We start from the raw sequence: 19306 nt of genomic DNA on the forward strand, positions 1-19306 counted from the left end.
CCCCCCCCCCCCAGCAGCAGCTGTGTCGCTGCTCCCAGACCTTGCTCCTCTGAACCCGCACGCGCAGCTATAGCTGCTACATAGTGGTGGGTAAATTACACCCCAGGGGCCGATACAGCTGCTAAGTACATAGCGGCACCCAAATTAACAGGCGTCTTGTACAACTCCCTATTCCTAAAAAAAACCTTATTGCGTAGCTCCCTTTGCCTGCAGCTGTGCACCCATTTTTATTTTTTAATTGTATAGTGCTATCATGTTCCATAGTGCTGTACAAAGGATACCACGGACAACATACATAACCCCTATTCTGACTCCTAGTTTTCTCTGGACAATTTAGATAATAAATAGCCTGCTTAATTACCAGTCCTCCTTACTTATGAAGCACAATTTAATTAACTTTGATCTTAATTTTTCTTAAATATTTTTTTCAACCTCATTTACACAAGTCCTCTTTAGAATCTAAAGAAAGTAAGTATTTTACAAGTAACTGCCTCTACTGCCTATTTCTGATGTTTAGATGAATTCACTCTAAGCCAAGTGTATCCTCATCTGCAGATTCTCCATAATGTAGAATAAAGAGAGCATCAGATTCAAAAAGGGTTACATAATAAAACGGTCTTGATAATTGCAAATACCCTCTGCTTTAAGAAGGAAAATGTATATCTTGCAGAGATTCACACTCTTGCGTATACAAAAAAAAATGAATCATCCTTTAGCTTTTAGACAAACCATGAGCTTGCTGTGTAATCTGTAACTTTGGGAGTTTCAAGTCTTACCCCATAGAGCCACAACCAATCCGAAAGTCTGTATGCATTTTAGATTATTGTGGCTCTGTAATATAACAAACTGTCACAACTTTGCATTCCAGCAGTTCTGGATGTGTATTTAGCTTACAGGGACAACAAATGATAATTTGCATATTCAGCAGTGATGCATCGTGGGAGACACTATATGCTCATTCCAACCTGAATTATCGCAAATACATTCTGTTTTAAGAAGGCAAACTTTGTTTTGCATAACATTTTAGTAAGAGGGCTTTTTGGTCCTTTGTAGCCTCTTACACACCCCTAGGAGTTCTGGTTCACCCTGAGCTTGCTGGGTAATCTGTAATTATTAGACAAACTAACATACATAAAGTTTTATGTTGCCTTAATTTTATCAGAAGAAATACAAGTGTGGATGTTGTTGCAAATAACTGCCAAAAGAACCTATTTCTATTACTGAGGCACCAGCAAATAGAGAAACTAGCAGAAGCTATAATTCACAGTAAAGGCTGTGTACATTCTGTATACGCTCTCCCAGCCTGTAGCTACAGCAAGCTGCTTATTGCTCTGAAGACAGTAACTGCTTATATCACGGCCATAACTATTCTCATCAGTTTTCCTCTCACTGCTTTAGTGTTAATTGTCGACTCCATACTGTGCACCTCTCATTCACTACGGCTGAAAAACAGCCCACGGGGTTCATTTTAACTACAAAAAGAGATGCTTTGCCTTTTGAACATTAAAAATGTACTGTGTAGAGTAGGAGGGAAAAGTAAATAAACAGAATAAAAACATATAAACCTACCTCTGAGCAGTAATTTATTTTATCTAGGTCTATCTCACGCTGACACAAGTTTTTTTTAATATAAAGCTTATATTAATTTGCATAATGTATGGTCAGCCGCATACTGATAACTAAGGGAATAAGCTAAATAACCTACAGCCAAAAGCCAGACTGCTGCATTCTTAGCCAATGTACACAACAGTATGCCTACGGTGTGCATAAACACAGAGCTGTGTCATTTGTAAGTGCAGAGGAATGTAAATTGTAATCATACAATTTTACATTTTTTACTACAACTTTGTTATTAGTTTGCGACAAAACTAGTGTAAAGGACAAGTTTGTAATCTTAGTTTATCATTAACTAGAGAAGACAAATATCATTTATATCGTGCTTTTCTCTGGACTCAAAGCGCCAGAGCTGCAGCCACTAGGAAGCGCTCTATAGGCGACCTTATGCAAGTCTCCTACTGAATAGGTGCTGCTTACTGAATAGGCAGAGCCGAGATTCGAACCCTGGTCTCCTGTGTCAGAGGCAGAGCCCTTAATTACACAAACTAGAGTTGATTGGATCCTATGGAAGTCATTTGTTCAAGGGTCATACAGAAAGTAACAGCTGTTTCGATTTCATCTACCACGCTGAGTATTTATTCTGTGCCATTAAACTAGCATCGGTCAGGTTAACCTCTTCTATCCCAGCACCGCTTGCCAAGTGAATGCAGAAAGCCAGTAACTGCTTGATAAGCTGCATTAACATGACGTCCACCCCCAATTCCTCTAACTTCCAGGTGAGGAGTGTGATGCTGCTACAACAAAGGGATTAAAAACCTTGTAAAAAAAAAAAAAAAAAAAGATAAATGCTTAAATGAAGGAGGTGTTGCAGAGAAATAATCAGAAGATACGGGGGCCATATGCAATTAACTTTTTCTCCTGGGTTTTCTCCTAGGAGATCATTTTTCATCTTCGATTTAGAATACCTTTTCAGCACTTTGCAATGGAAAAAGTAGTATAAAAATTAATTTGAGTATTTTTTTGGCTGCTGGGGATATAAAAGGCATTTTATTGACAAGTTTAAAAAGAACACTTAGGAGAAAACTCAGTTAATTGCATATGGGCCAGTGTGTCTAAAAGTAAATAAATAAAATTTTTCCTCAATTGATTAAATGAAAATGTCTGCTACTTTCCAGATGGCCCCCCGTATATATTTTGAGGTAAATGATGTGTGGAGAATAATGTGAAGGTGTTAGTGTGGTGAAGTAACTCCAGAGTAAAAACATTGGCTGATGGAGTAGGTTTCTGGAGTTGAAAGCCTGTAGAAGCTCATTTAATCACTTACACGATGCATGGTGGAGGTGGTGACCTTGCCCTTTTTGCGCATGAGGAAACCAGAGTGCAAACACAGATATAACATACAAATTCCAGACAGATAAAATGCTGGCCGAGATTTTAATCTGTTCTAGAAATGTTTGGACTATGAATTTTTCTTTTGATAAATTAAAATGCAAAAAACAAACAAAAAAAACACAATATTATCTAAAAGAACAAACCATACACAAAACTATAGGAACATTACAGATTAGTGATCAGTGCCAAATGTTTATAATAGCAATGCAACAGAAAGAAAAATAACTCACAGATGAAGATCCTAGCATTGATTTCGGAGAGCGTATAATTCCAGCTATTGAATGCCGTAAAGTATCAAACTTCGACACCCTTTCCTTTTTGTCCTGAAAATAGAAAAAAAAAAAGGTTGTGCCAATTTAAAATAAAACAAATACAATAAACAAAGGAAAAAACAACCATGAAAATGAATTTCTCTTTTACCAGTTCAAGGACAAACAACAGAGAAATACCTACCCAAGAACACAACACTTCACTGAAAAAGCAATTTCAAACACTCACAATAAAGTCAAACCCCTAACCTTTCACCCTTTTTAAGTTGGAAATGTTTGGATTACAAGTTAACACATCATACAAGCACAGATGTGATCTGCTCCTATAACTATTGCTATGTTTCCCAAAAACTATTAGAGACATATCTTGCGTTCTCTCACAAATACTGCCATGCCCTCAGCAAAATTCCTACCTCCGCTGCCACATCCAAAGCAGCACAGGGGGAAAATTTAGTGAAAGTTACCTGCCCTGTTGTGGGCTACGGTCCTTTTCCTTTCGCCCATATGGCTCTCCATCCAGCTCCCCATACATCCATCCCATCTGTACTCTCCCCTCCTCCACATCTCCCTTACTTGATTTTTGTTCAACAGTCTCACACATGCTCCTTTGGGTCTTACTTAGCATGTACACAAGAACAACTACAATCTGCACTAAAAGGCAAATCATATTACTTCACATTACAACTCTTCTAACATTTTTATTTACCAATCTATATAACCCAAAGAAAATGGGAAACATAGCAGAAATTAACCAATAATGATTAATAAACACATAACTGAATAATGTTAGCACTGCATTAATGGAACTGGTAATATGCCAAGACACCCGGTGTATTATAAAAGTCATTATCTACAAATTAATTTGCTGTTAATGTTTGTTAACAGGTGTCTTTGTTAGTGGTTGTCAACAAAAAAACATTAAGACAAATCACATGCTATTAACTACACAGCTATGAAAGAAAAAACTCACAATTGCCCATAAAAGAGATCTGTGGTAGGCAAGCTACATGGGGTGTTTAAAGAGGAACTGTACTGGAAATAAGATAATAAATTGCTTATTTTCTACAATACAGCAAAGTCCCCGTTAACCGGAATTTAAGTAACTGCAAGTCTCAACCAATCGTCATGCCTGCTCGATAACTGGGACCTCTTTTGGGGGGCTTTCTGTGGGTGCTGGCAGGCAGAAAAATACTTACGGAGGCTTCAGTTATGCGCAGCATCCTCTCTATCTCAGGGCGGGTGATGAATGGCTTCCGGCATCTGAGTACAAAAGCCAGAGTGTCACATGACTCGATGCGGTTCAGCTGACACTCCGGCTTCCGTGCACTGAGGAAGCCGGAAAGCCGCTCCGAGCCTGCGGGGAGATAGAGGGAGGCTGCTACGCATCACTGAAGGCTCCGTAAGTATTTGCAGGGGGAGGTTTGTGCTTTTTCCGACAAGTATCCACAATCAGGCGATCCCCGTTGTATTACTTTAGTCAGTGTTTGTCTATTGTAAATTCTTTACTCACTCTTTCCTCTCCTTGATATACAATCTGAATGTTATCATAGGAGTTGACATCTTTAGTGCTGTCAGGTGCAGCTCTGCAAAATGTTTGTAAACGCTCTGAGAGGAGAATTCCACATAGCTAAACAGCCTCGGCTGTGACACCACTGGGAGGGTAGGTCTGCATACCAATTTACAGCAACATATATATATATATATATATAGATATAGATAGATAGATAGATAGAGAGACACAGTGGGTTGCAAAAGTATTCGGCCCCCTTGAAGTTTTCCTCATTTTGTCATATTACTGCCACAAACATGAATCAATTTTATTGGGATTGCACATGAAAGACCAACGCTAAGTGGTGTACACGTGAGAAGTGGAACGCAAATCATACATGATTCCAAACATTTTTTACAAATCAATAACTGCAAAGTGGTGTGTGCATAATTATTCGGCCCCCTTTGATCTGAGTGGAGTCAGTTGCCCATAGACATTGCCTGATGAGTGCTAATGACTAAATAGAGTGCACCTGTGTGTAATCTAATGTCAGTACAAATACAGCTGCTCTGTGAGAGCCTCAGAGGTTGTCTAAGAGAATATTGGGAGCAACAACACCGTGAAGTCCAAAGAACACACAAGACAGGTCAGGGATCAAGTTATTGAGGAATTTAAAGCAGGCTTAGGCTACAAAAAGATTTCCAAAGCCTTGAACATCCCACGGAGCACTGTTCAAGCGATCATTCAGAAATGGAAGGTGTATGGCACAACTGTAAACCTACCAAGACAAGGCCATCCACCTAAACTCACAGGCCGAACAAGGAGAGCGCTGATCAGAAATGCAGTCAAGAGGCCTATGGTGACTCTGGACGAGCTGCAGAGATCTACAGCTCAGGTGAGAGAGTCTGTCCATAGGACAACTATTAGTCATGCACTATACAAAGTTGGCCTTTATGGAAGAGTGGCAAGAAGTAAAGCAATGTTAACAGAAAGCATAAGAAGTCCTGTTTGCAGTTTGCCACAAGCCATGTGGCGGACACAGCAATCATGTGGAAGAAGGTGCTCTGGTCAGATGAGACCAAAATGGAACTTTTTGGCCAAAATGCAAAACGCTATGTGTGGCAGAAAACTAACACTGCACATCACTCTGAACACACCATCCCCACCAGTGGCGGACATACGGCCGTGCAGGCCGTGCCGCCGCACGAGGGCCCCTGAAGTTCCGTTTTCTTCAGGGGCCCATTAAGTATTTTTTTTTTTAATTTTTTTAAAATTATTTTATTCCCCGGGGGGCCCCCCGATTCCTATCCTCCCTCCCTCCCTCACCTCGGGGGGCCCCCCTCCCGATATGCGCGGCGGGAGAGCGAGCGAGCGGCAAATGCAGGAAGTCTTCAGGGCTCTCCAGGCATCCGCTAGAGGCCCAGCCGCTTAGTCTCCAATATGTCTCCAGTTGGGGGCCCACAATTACAATTTTGCACAGGGGCCCACTGCTGGCTGTGTCCGCCACTGATCCCCACTGTCAAATATGGTGGTGGCAGCATCATGCTTAGGGGTGCTTCTCTTCAGCAGGGACAGGGAAGCTGGTCAGAGTTGATGGGAAGATGGAGGGAGCCAAATACAGGGCAAACTTGGAAGAAAACCTCTTGGAGACTGCAAAAGACTTGAGACTGGGGCGGAGGTTCACCTTCCAGCAGGACAATGACCCTAAGCATAAAGTCAGGGCAACAATGGAATGGTTTAAAACAAAACATATCTATGTGTTAGAATGGCCCAGTCAAAGACCAGATCTAAATCCAATCGAGAATCTGTGGCAAGATCTGAAAACTGCTGTTCACAAACGCTGTCCATCTAATCTGACTGAGCTGGAGCTGTTTTGCAAAGAAGAATGGGCAAGGATTTCAGTCTCTAGAAGTGCAAAGCTGGTAGATAGAGACATACCCTAAAAGACTGGCAGCTGTAATTGCAGCAAAAGGTGGTTCTACAAAGTATTGACTGATAATTACGCACACCCCCTATTTATTTGTAAAAAATGCTTGGAATGATGTATGATTTTCGATCCACTTCTCACATGTACACCACTTTGTATTGGTCTTTCACATGGAATTCCATTAAAATTGATGCATGTTTGTGGCAGTAATGTGACAAAATGTGGAAAACTTCAAGGGGGCCGGATACTTTTGCAACCCGCTGTGTGTGTATATGTATATGTATATATATATATATATATATATATATATATATATATATATATATATATATATATATATATATATATATATGCAGTACAATACAGACAATAGTCCACACCATGCATACACGTAGTTCATGCACATTGCAATTAAAACACTCAAACACAACAATAAAGCTGCATAAGTAATGATTGATTTCACAATATTCAGCAAGTAGGATAGTATTCTTGAAATCAGTGACTAACTAAGAGGGATATGGATGTTTACTTTTAAACAATAGCAGTTGCTTGTCAGTCCTGCTGAACTCATTGGCTGCAGTAGTGGCCACAGTAAAATCTAGTTCATTATTCAGGATACCTGATTTTTAGTTAATTATCCTGGTTTCAGCACCAGAAACCCTTCCCATATCTACCGTATATCTTGCGGTATATTGGTATGTAGTGCTGCCCTTCCAGAGATGTTTAGCCTAGGCTATGATTTCAGGAAGCCCATATGCAATTCACTTTTTCTCTTGAGTTTTCGCTTAGGTGATATATTTACAGCTTGCCATAAAATGCCTTATAAACCACCAACAAGCAAGAAAATACTCCAAACTATTTTTATAGTACCTTTTCACCATGTTGTGTGTACTTATTCAACTGTAAAATGCTTAAAAAATATTTTTTAAGGGAATATGAAAATTATCTCCTAGGAGATAACTCAGGAGAAAAAAATTATTGCATATAGGCCCAGGTGTTGTTTCTGCTAATTTCTGAACACATAACAAATATTCCATAGTAATACACCTTACCAGCAGTAAAAACCTTTGATAAATTTCAGAGACCAAAATGGAGTGAGGAAAATGTTACAATGGTCAAACACTAACTAATTTATAATGTAATATTTTAAAAAATAAGCAATTAATATTCAGAAAAGTTCCTCTTTAATAGGTACCTGAACTGGCACATGACATAATGGGAAAACCAGCTACACATGGTACTAAGGCCCTTTTCCACTAAGAAACTTCATCTTTTTCCACTACCACGACTCAGTCCCAATTTCCCTGCAATCCAACAGGTGTACGGTAAGATTGAGGTGCATTTCCATTTGCGATTTGCGACAATGGAAAAAGAAGATTGCGGGGAGAAAAATGTTGATAGCATCGCAATTGCAATGTGATTTTCCAGCACTCCTATACTCTGTATAAAAGCTCAAGTGCACGGAAAATTCTGCAGGACCGACATTGGCGATCGAGGAAAAACCTGTTGCAGGACGCTCCTGGCTACGGGAACACGTACGTGGATATGCGTGGCCAGGGCGCAGTGGACATCGACTTAGATACTCACTTTTCTTCACACAGTTTAAGCCAACTTGTAAGTCGACGTCCACTGCACTTCGGCCATGCGTCACATATCGCAATTGGAAATGCACCAACAATCATTCACGGTCCTGTGAATGATTGTTACTACCTAATAGCAACAATCATTCACTAAAGTAAGAAAAAAAAAAGTTTGAAAAGTTTAAAAAAAAAATAATTCAAAGTGACTTTTTAACCCCAGCCTAGCTTACTAACCCATTACTAACTCCTGCAATACCTATACCTGTTTTATTAACTATTAACAACTGCCACCTGTATCAATTGTATGCGATCACTAGAACAAAAGTTTGGGGCCCCAATGTTCTACAGATGTATCTCTCTGCCGTTGCCTAGCGATGCATCTGTACAGCACTACGGCCCCTGAACTGTCGCCCTGGTGAACGCGTCCGATCACCACAAACGAGCAGGGTGGGAATATCGGTGCGCCACATGTTCAACCAGTAATACAATATGGCATTGGGGGTATCATTTTAGCTGGGAAGGGACAAACAATTCATTTTTATGTGTTTTATAACTGTGGCAATAGTCACGTTAGGAAGGGTGAAGAAGGAAAAAATTGTGTTTTCCTGCATTTATGCCTAATTTTTCCCCATAAAAGGACTATAAAATAGTTTTGGGAGACAAATATTACCCAAAGAAAGCCTAGATTGTACTGAAAAAAAAAACAAGATATATATCATTAAAATGGCATAAGTAGTTAAAAAGTTACTGCTGTATAAATATGACACAACTTAAGTGTCAAAAACATCAGGAATCTTAAAAAGAACTCGAGGTGGGTTTGAAGAATGCTATTAGGACACAGAGGCTGGTTCTGCATACTATCACCAGCCTCTGTGTCTGTACTGTGTCCCCCCAGGCCCCTCCTGCTCCATAAAAAAATGCCATGCTAGCGACATGCACCTTGTCGCTAGCTGGTTGTTTACCTTAATGCTGCCCATCACCGCTGCCCCCTGCCTCCTCTATATCGCGGCTAGCCAGCATCTGTTTATAAATCTTTTTCAGGGAGTGTCTTTATAAAAAAAATTAAGGCCATGCTGAGAAGAGATGGACTAACCCAACACCTGTCAGTAATGTCATATTTCTACTACCTACTGTAAGTGACAGCAAAGTAGGAGAAAAATAATGTATGGCTCATTTTACTCTGGAAAGAAACGTACTTCTTATTTGTATGTGTTTTAAATTGTAAGATTTTCGCGACAGTTCCTCTTTAGAGGGAACCAGAGACGAAGCACCTCCAAGTATTTTACCATATACAGGATCTTCTAAAAAAAATTTGCATATTGTGATCAAGTTCATTATTTTCTGTAATGTACTGATAAACATTAGACTTTCATATATTTTAGATTCAAATACACACAACTGAAGTAGTTCAAGCCTTTTATTGTTTTAATATTGATGATTTTGGCATACAGCTCACGAAAACCCAAAATTTCCTATCTCAAAAAATTAGCATATTTCATCCAACAAATAAAAGAAAAGTGCTTTTAAAACAAAAAAAGTCAACCTTCAAATAATTATGTTCAGTTATGCACTTAATACGTGGTCGGGAATCCTTTTGCAGAAATGACTGCTTCAATGTGGCATGGCATGGAGGCAATCAGCCTGTGGCACTGCTCAGGTGTTATGGAGGCCCAGGATGCTTCGATACCGGCCTTAAGCTCATCCAGAGTGTTGGGTCTTGCATCTCTCAACTTTCTCTTCACAATATTCCACAGATTCTCTATGGCGTTCAGGTCAGGAGAGTTGGCAGGCCAATTGAGCACAGTAATACCATGGTCAGTAAACCATTTACCAGTGGTTTTGGCACTGTGAGCAGGTGCCAGGTCATGCTGAAAAATGAAATCTTCATCTCCATAAAGCTTTTCAGCAGATGGAAGCATGAAGTGCTCCAAAATCTCCTGATAGCTAGCTGCATTGACCCTGCCCTTGATAAAACACAGTGGACTAACACCAGCAGCTGACATGGCACCCCAGACCATCACTGACTGTGGGTACTTGACACTGGACTTCAGGCATTTTGGCATTTCCCACTCCCCAGTCTTCCTCCAGACTCTGGCACCTTGATTTCCGAATGACATGTAAAAGTTGCTTTCATCCGAAAAAAGTACTTTGGACCACTGAGCAACAGTCCAGTGCTGCTTCTCTGAAGCCCAGGTCAGGCGCTTCTGCCGCTGTTTCTGGTTCAAAAGTGGGTTCATGCTTCCATCTGCTGAAAAGCTTTATGGAGATGAAGATTTCATTTTTCAGCACGACCTGGCACCTGCTCACAGTGCCAAAACCACTGGTAAATGGTTTACTGACCATGGTATTACTGTGCTCAATTGGCCTGCCAACTCTCCTGACCTGAACCCCATAGAGAATCTGTGGGATATTGTGAAGAGAAAGTTGAGAGATGCAAGACCCAACACTCTGGATGAGCTTAAGGCCCCTATCGAAGCATCCTGGGCCATAACACCTGAGCAGTGCCACAGGCTGATTGCCTCCATGCCCGCCGCATTGAATGATTATAGCTGAGTCAGTCTTCTGTGATGTCTTTTCAAACTCAAGCCTGCCCCCTTGTGGCTCTGCTTTCCTGCTTCGAGGATAAATAGGGGCAAAGCAGAGCCACAAGGGGGCAGACTTGGGCTTGAAAAGCATCACAGAAGGCTGACTCATTCTGGTGAAAGCTAGACTAAATGCTCAGTCGGGATTCTTATCAGAGCTGATAACAGGCAGATTTAGCAGAGAAGAATTAAACTAAAAGCAGGGTAGATGTTTACTGTCATGTTCCCATTGATATATATGGTAAAATACATGAGGGTGGTTCTCTTTAAGGAGAGCTTTATAAGAGAGGGATGGAAACTTCAACTGGGCTTTATGGGTAACTAGCAGCCGATGGGTGATCAATACATGTAAACAGAATTTTATGCAGAAGAAACCGATTTTAAACACACACAAAAAATAAATGATAAAACATTTTTACTAAGATATTAGATTATTTTTACGTGTGTTTTGACAAGAGTTTTCCACACAAAAAAAAAACACTTGATCATTGTATTTGCTAATATTAAAGGATACATCTGGTGATTTAAAAAAAAAATATATGTTTTACCTTGGGCTTCTTCCAGCCCCTGGAAGTCTATGTGATCCTCGCCACAGCTCCGCTCCAAGCCATTCTCCCGGGGTCTCCATAGCAGCCGCCAACCTGGCCAGGGCAGCAACCATAGCCGGGGATGGGGGGTACTGCTACAAAGGGGACCCTGGGAGACTGGCTGAGAGCGGAGCTGTGGTGAGGGATACATAGGCTTCCAGGGGATGGAAGAAGCCCCAGGTGAGTAAAGCGTTTTTTTTTTAATTGTCAAATGAATCCTTCAAGAGCCTATTTCCACTGCGTCTCACATGCGATTAAAGGACAGATGCGAACATGCGTTTTTAATGCCGGTTTGTGAAAACACGCACTTTTACACGTGTTTTGAATGCAAATTTTTTTATCCAATTTTTAGTCTCCATAGCAACATGATATCAGAGTGACAAAACAGGAAACAGTAAAAACCATGTAAGATGGGAAAATAGATGCATTTTTTCACATAAAAAAGTGAAAATTTGCATTCACGTGTGGGACCATTGACTTACATTACATGCAAATTGCATGGAGAACAATGCATGGTGCTAAAATCTGCAGCAAGCAGCCCATTTGATTTGCACTGGAGTGGATTACAAACAATGCATTCAATGGACACCCCTCTATTGATATTGCATTGGTGTTGGTACTAATGCAAATTAGTACTCAGTGGACCCTAAATAATAGAGGGATGGAGGAGTATTTTCTTTTCTCAAAATGTTATGCAAAAGTCTCTAAGTAAACTGTGTACTCAGACACTGAAGCGAAAAAAAAAATTATGATATATTGAATTGGTTGCGTAGTACGGATAATTACTAGAATATTAGTACCAAAGTAAATATTCTCATATTTTTCTTTTCAGTTATATAGGTTTTTTTTGTTTTTTTTATAACATTGCATAATTTTCTAATATTTGCAGTTTACACACTACTCAGCATTGTAAATGATTTTGCAGAGTAGCAGTGAACTTTTGAACCCCTTCTCAGCAGAGAAAAAGAAGATACAATCACTGACAGTTAAGATACAAAGCTTCAGAAGACAGAGCTCTCTGCGACTTTGAAAGTCATGGAGCTCAATGGCTTTTTTAGCATAGATAACAACTGGAGTTTCTTAGCTCTTCCTGTACTGGAAACAACATTAGACTTATGTCTCTGCTCCTAATGTTTTATTTCTTAGTTGTACATCACATACAAATCATTATAATGTTTTTTTTTTGCTTTAGTGTCTCTTCAAATGCATGTTCCTTTTCTGAGTGTTGCAGGAAGCAGGCATATCTGAGCACTGCATACATCTGCACTGCTACACAGGTTAACACAGAGAAAGCTATTCCCCATACAGATAGGCTGTTGAATTTTCATTTATCATGATCTGCAAACAGTCTTCTATTACACATTTACTCTTGTAAAGGAATAAAAGGTCTGGCCTGGAGACTTATTTCTACATAACGGAGCATGTCAATTTAAAAAGTCTATCTCTCCATTTCCGATATAAGGAGAGCTGCTCTAAAATCCATTTACAGGTCAACAGCATTTCACCGGATTACACGGCTATTTAAAAAAAAAAAAAGAACAGTTGATACCAGTGATTTTTCTCCTGATCGGGAAGCATGGGAAGCAGAATGTAACACCAAACTCTTAACCTCTTTCAATCTTAAATCCAGATTAACCCTGAAATAAACTAGAAATCTTGTGTTTGAATGTAATGACTGCATTGCTGGAGCTTTCTACTAGATGAAAGTACGCCCATCTCAGCCTAAGCTGCGGACATATTGATCATGCTCACAAAATAGCACAGCTTAAGGTTTAAAAAGAAAGTTTTATGTTTTTTGCCAACTCTAAAAAGCATGTTTAAAAGCGGACCTGAACTCAGAACTTCCTCTCTGCTCTTAAAGATAAGCAACAACATAATAACCTTTACAGAAAAACATTTGTAGCAATAAATCTGCAGTGTGTTCTACTTCCTGCTTTTATGGAAGCAGACAAAGGATTAACATCCTGTGTTTACAAATAAGCCGATGCTGTTGAGGACTGCTGAGATTCCTGTGTTGACACAGCTCAGAGATCAAAGTACACTTGTGATTAGTTACAGCTGAGAGGATATTCGGCCCAGTGTACACCAAACACCTCCAGCAGATCTGCAAAACGCTAGAGGTTTTTGAAGCAGATTTCAGAGCGTTTCTAGGCATGTTTAGAGACTTTTCTAAACATGCCTAGCGTTGTTTGGAGCATTTTTGTGTAGCAGATTTCATATATTGTTACAGTAAAGCTGTAACTGAACAGCTTCTGTAACAAAAACGCCTGGAAAACCGCTCTGATCTAGCGTTTTTCAGAGCAGTTTTCCACTTTCCTATACTTTAACATTGAGGCAGAAACGCCTCAGAAATCTAAAAAATGCTGCAGCCCCCAAGTTTGCGTTTGTGGAAAAAACGAACCGCTCTGGTGTGCACCATCCCATTCACTTTCATTAGCCAAGTGGTTTTGCCCCTGCAAGCGTTTTAAAAAACGCTCCAGAACCGCTCTGTTGTGCACCAGCCCTTAGACAGGCTCTTCACTCTAAACACAAGCAGGGTGTATTCCTTGTGCCCTGTGTATGAGTTCAGATCCACTTTAACCACCCTGGCGTTCAATTTCCCCAGGATTACTGTGCAAAAAGTGTTTCAATTAATTTTCAATAATTTTCAACCTTTTTTTTTTTTTTGCAATTAATTTGTTTTTTAAATTGAATTCAATACAGCTCGTCATTACAACTTTTTGCAAGTTATTGCTGGACGAACTCAGCTCGTCCATACCGACAGGGAGGTTAAAGGTGTTTTCCTTGTGTCCTGTGTATGAGTTCAAGTCCACTTTAAAGGGAAGGTTCAGGGAGGGAGGTAAAAAAAAATTAAAAATCAATATCCACTTACCTGTGGCTTCCTCCAGCCCGTGGCAGGCAGGAGGTGCCCTCGCCGCCGCTGCGCAGGCTCCCGGTGGTCTCCGGCGGCCGACCCGACCTGGCCAGGCCGGCTGCCAGGTCGGGCTCTGCTGCGCTCCAAGGACTGGCACTTCTGCGTCCCACGCGGGCGCGCTGACGTCATCGGACGCCTGCGCAGTACAGCCCGGCGGACGTCCGATGACGTCAGCGCGTCCGCGTGGGATGCAGAAGTGCCAGGCCATGGAGCGCAGCAGAGCCCGACCTGTCAGCCGGCCTGGCCAGGTCGGGTCGGCCACCGGGAGCCTGCGGAGCGGCGGCGAGGGCACCTCCTGCCTGCCACGGGCTGGAGGAAGCCCCAGGTAAGTGGATATTGATTTTTATTTTTTTACCTCCCTCCCTGAACCTTCCCTTTAAGGCTGCTTTCACAGTGGGACGTTAAAGTCCCACGTTACAGCAGCCTGTAACGCAGCCCAACTCACTGCAATGAAAAATCAATGTGCTGTTCACAGTGCGTTAAGTGAAAGTGCAGCATGCTGTGCGTTATACTCCTATTTAGCTGCGTTACACTGTTTGCACATGCTCAGTAATGTGTTTTTAATGTTTCTTTTTTTTTACGCATGCGCCATTTTCGTTCTATCAGTATAGAACAAAAACGGCGCACCAAGAGACGCACAACGCGGCTCTATTTAACGTCCAAATTTAACACCACCATGAGTTGCGTTAGGGGCACGTTGTGCCACCTTAACATCGCACAGAATGCAACGTCCGTATGGGAAAGCAGCCTAAAGGTATCTGAACACCTGGGTGCTCCAAAGTTAAATATACGAAAATAAAATTCCCCTAAATGTTGTGGGCCTTGGTGTGGCAACATGCATTTACTTATCTACCCCATACCCCCTCTCCCCCCCCCCCATTTGAGGGCCTCCAGCTTTTCAGTATATGTGCCGCAGAACTGGATGCTGAAATACCCACGGCGATATCGCCCACCCCAAGTCAACACTGCACGCCGGGAGATGTAGTCATGGCCGGTAGTTCATTTTCATATATTTGTTGTATGTGGTGCTCAGGTCCCTTTAAGGTGTATTTTTTTTTTTTTTGCAGTTATTCATACGAAGTGTGTTTTTGTATACAGCTTTTTAAAGGCACTTCAGTGCCCAGCCACCCACACACACACACACACACACACACACACGTGTTCTCACCAGGTTCTTTTAGCCAGGTGCTCCACCCGGCTAGTTTTGGTGAGCACCCGGCTGTCATCAGCTCACCTCCTCCTATTCTGTAAGCATAATTGCTCACAGAAGCACCAGCCCTGCATTCTCTTACCTTGCCCCACCCAGCTACTTTTTCATGCCACCCGGCTGGAAAAAATTTCTGGGGAGAACACTACACACACACACACACACACACACACACACACACACACACACACACACACACACACACACACACACACACACTCCTGGCTCCCGGTTTCTGTAGAATTAAAAAAGAAAAAATACATGTTCACTTCCTCCATGATCACTTTTATAAACCAAAGGTCACCTGAGGTTAGTTAGCTCCAACGCTACTCAACATCAATCCTTTTCATCACTCCACCTCTAAGATGCTGTCCCTTTTAATAGAATGGAGTAAATGGCCAAAGTAGTGATGGCAGCATCAATCTATGACTGGCCAGCACACCAGAACTTTCTACAGTCACTGACTTTCGAAACAGGCATTAGAGATCCTGTAAGCACAGCCAATGCCACAGAAAATGCTAGAAAAGAAATACGTCACAAGATAAAAATAATATAAATACCACTGCTGACTTCCTAAAAATACAACAACTGAAAGTTTTCTAATAATTATTATAATAATAATCTGGCAATAATGCTGTCTTACATATCCAGCGCTGGGACCCCTGGACAGCAGCAGACGGCAATATTTACCTTTTGGATACAGCGCAGGCACCCCCCATTGTGCTGGACCCCAAAGGCTACAGAGCCTGCGCACATCTGCTGACGAGCTTGTTGGTGGACTTTCAGGGAAGCCAGTGCTGGATCGGGTCTATACAGGAGGAGGTAAGTACCCCAGTAGGGGCACTTTTTTCTTACAGGTCACTGAGAGCGTACTGCGCAGGCGCAGTAAGATCTGCGTCTGGCCGTACGCTTCCGGTGATATCAGCGGGAGCGAGGATTCTGCTGAGCAGTGGTTTGTGACATTAAAGTGAGCCGGTGGCAGGGACCGGAGGATCGTTTTGTCCCGGCGCGGGCAGAGGACATCTGAGGGGCAGGGATGATCTCCGAGCTTAATCACAAGTAATTACTCGTGATTCAAATGAGGATTAATTACAGCAGCTGAGCGGCAGGGATTGAAAGGGTTATTTACCCATAAATCCACGTCCTCCCCGCGCTCCATATAGGTCCATGTGTCCTAATGGTAGCGTTCCAAGCCTTGCTGCCGTCACTTCCTTCTTCAAGCCGGAAGGATGAAGTGACGGCAGCAAGGCTAGGAACGCTACTATTAGGACGCATGGACCTATATGGAGCGCAGGGAGGACACGAATTTATGAGTAAATAAACCTTCCAATCCCCGCTGCTCAGCTGCTGTAATTAATCCTTATTTGAATCACGAGTAATCACCCGTGATTAGGCTCGGAGATCATGCCTGCTAAGGGGGGCCGTTCAACTCTTTTTCCCCTTATCCCCCTAACAGTACTCCTTTAATCAGGCAGATCAGGTGTGCAAGCAAAACCTACCTGCATGATTATTCCAGATAAGGGACAGCCAACAGCTTTATAGCCAGTGGATCACATCACATCAACCTTCATAAATCAGTCAGCAATTGCTGCTCACACAAATTTGTGGTGATAATGATGGTTTGCATCAGCATTATATCAGAATGCTTGGAAAGTCACTTGAAAATACCATGCTATGTTTCAAAATGCATTAGTCTACATCAGAGCGTATTGAACACAATAAAAAACTGCTGGGTAGCTGTAAAAGCATGTCTAGTAACATTTCCCTCTCTTCCCTAACCATACGGAAATGTGACACACATTCTTGAGTGTTCAAAACGGGGGATAAATATGGTTCAGGCTTGTGCTGCACCTGGGTTAGACTTCTAAAAGAGAAAGCATTATTAGTGGCAACAAAACGCTTCTCAGCACCTTGGTGGGCAATTTAACTTCCAGTCTGATAAGGTACAGAGATTTTTTTTTTCCTTTTACATTCCTTGTGCATGGGTCACAACATTCTCGAGAAGCAGAAGATTAAAGTCTGAAAGCACATGCTGTGAAAGTCAATGAGTATAAGCTGCAGAGATGGAGATGATGAGATCAAAAACAAACCTTAAATCAGTTCAAGAAGAATAGTTAACCTAGCACAGACCTGAAAAATACACTGCATATAACAAACAGCATTTTCCAAATGTGTCTACACAGCAAAAATGTACTACACAAGAAAAAGCTCGCTCTGCAGTCAAATGTCCTGAAAGAGAATCTGTGCTGTATTTTGTAGACCTGCTATTTTTTAAGCTTTAATTTTATAGTGCTAGAATACCCATATGAACGCTGAGCATCAATTGAAACTTAAATTAAGGGTTGTTAAGTATAGAATGACTGTTTATTGCTAGTTTTGTGTACTCTTGACTGGTGCAAACTGAAATAGAAAGACTTTTCACTTTTGACTTATGCTTCATACACACTTGAGATAAAAGTCTTTGGAAAAGGCAAGATCACAGACCAATGTTACCCCCTTCCATGTAGTATGAGAGCCATACTCTACACAGTCTATTCTATGGAGCTGCACTCCCCATCAAATAAAATCTTTGCAGGATGCTGCACACAAAGATGCCCGTACACACTCAGGGCTCGTTTCCACTGTTGCGGTGCGGAATCGCCTGGATTCCACCGCGGACGAAATCGCATGCGGATGCGTTTCCACATGCGGATTTCCCCGCGATTTCGCATGGCAAGAAACCAGGCAAATTTAACCATGTCACTGCCTGTGTAAAGCTCCATAGCTTTACATGCGAAATCGCACGCGAAATCGCGGGGAAATCCGCATGACAAAGCCGCATGCGATTTCCCTATTAAAAGCATTGCGGACGATTCGCCCGCATTCCTGCCGCACGCGAAATCTGACGGCTCTGCCGTGCAGATTTCCCCCGCACGCCAAAACGCACCAGCACGACGCACAAGTGGAAACAATCCCTTCCACTTGTATTGCCTATGCGAATCCGCGTAGTGGAAACGAGCCCTCAAAAGATCATCTGCAGATCAGATCCACCAGGATGGATTTTCAGATCTGCAGATGATTGCCAGATATGCAGATGAAGTCTATTAAACAAGGTGTGTATGATGATCTGCAGATCTCATAGACTATGAATGCATTTTGCAGGAACGGATTTTTGGCAGGAACAGATCTTTTGCAGATACTGATCTTTTGTGTCTGTACAGCATCTGTGTGTGCAGCATCTTGCAAAGATTTTTTTCTGATGTGGAGTGCAGCTCCATAGAATAGACTGTAGAGTATGGCTCTCATACTACATGAAAGGGGGTAAAATTGGTCTGTGATCTTGCCTTTTCCAAAGACTTTTATTTGAAGTGTGTATGAAGAATTAGGCTAGGTTTCCACTTGTGCTTTTTGTGTCAGATTTTTCTCGCAGAAAATTTGCATTGATTTGGCACCTAACGATAGTGAATGGGTTCACATTCATACACGTTCAAAAAAATCTGAGGTCCTGCATAATTTTTTCGGACATCGCGTACGATTTGTGTACAATGCTTAGCATAGGCAACGCATAGCAATGCGAATTTTTGTGTTATTTGCACAAAAATTCCCATTAAATCTATGGTTACAGGAAGTTGTCAGCAGTCATGACTAAGCTGTTATTAGGCAGATTGCTATATTTGACTAATGCGAATTTTCGCGTACAAACATTTGCATAAAATTGCGCACAAATTTACAAGCAAATTTTAACCAATCAGAAAAATCTTATAAGATTTTTTAAATGCAAAAATGTCATGCTACAGTGAAAACATTGCTTACAGACACCAGT

The 19306-nt window shown here is 41.6% G+C and overlaps 1 protein-coding gene across 1 annotated transcript in view; it reads right to left on the reverse strand.

The window, feature by feature from the left end:
* FER (FER tyrosine kinase) overlaps positions 1-19306 on the reverse strand; it is a 294362-nt gene that overhangs the window by 150556 nt on the left and 124500 nt on the right. Inside the window, exon 12 of the mRNA XM_068247417.1 lies at positions 3180-3272. Within this exon, the coding sequence (XP_068103518.1) occupies positions 3180-3272 (93 nt within the window). The remainder of the gene's footprint in view (positions 1-3179; positions 3273-19306) is intronic.

Source organism: Hyperolius riggenbachi, chromosome 1, assembly GCF_040937935.1.
Source record: "Hyperolius riggenbachi isolate aHypRig1 chromosome 1, aHypRig1.pri, whole genome shotgun sequence".
Taxonomy (NCBI): Eukaryota; Metazoa; Chordata; class Amphibia; order Anura; family Hyperoliidae; genus Hyperolius; species Hyperolius riggenbachi.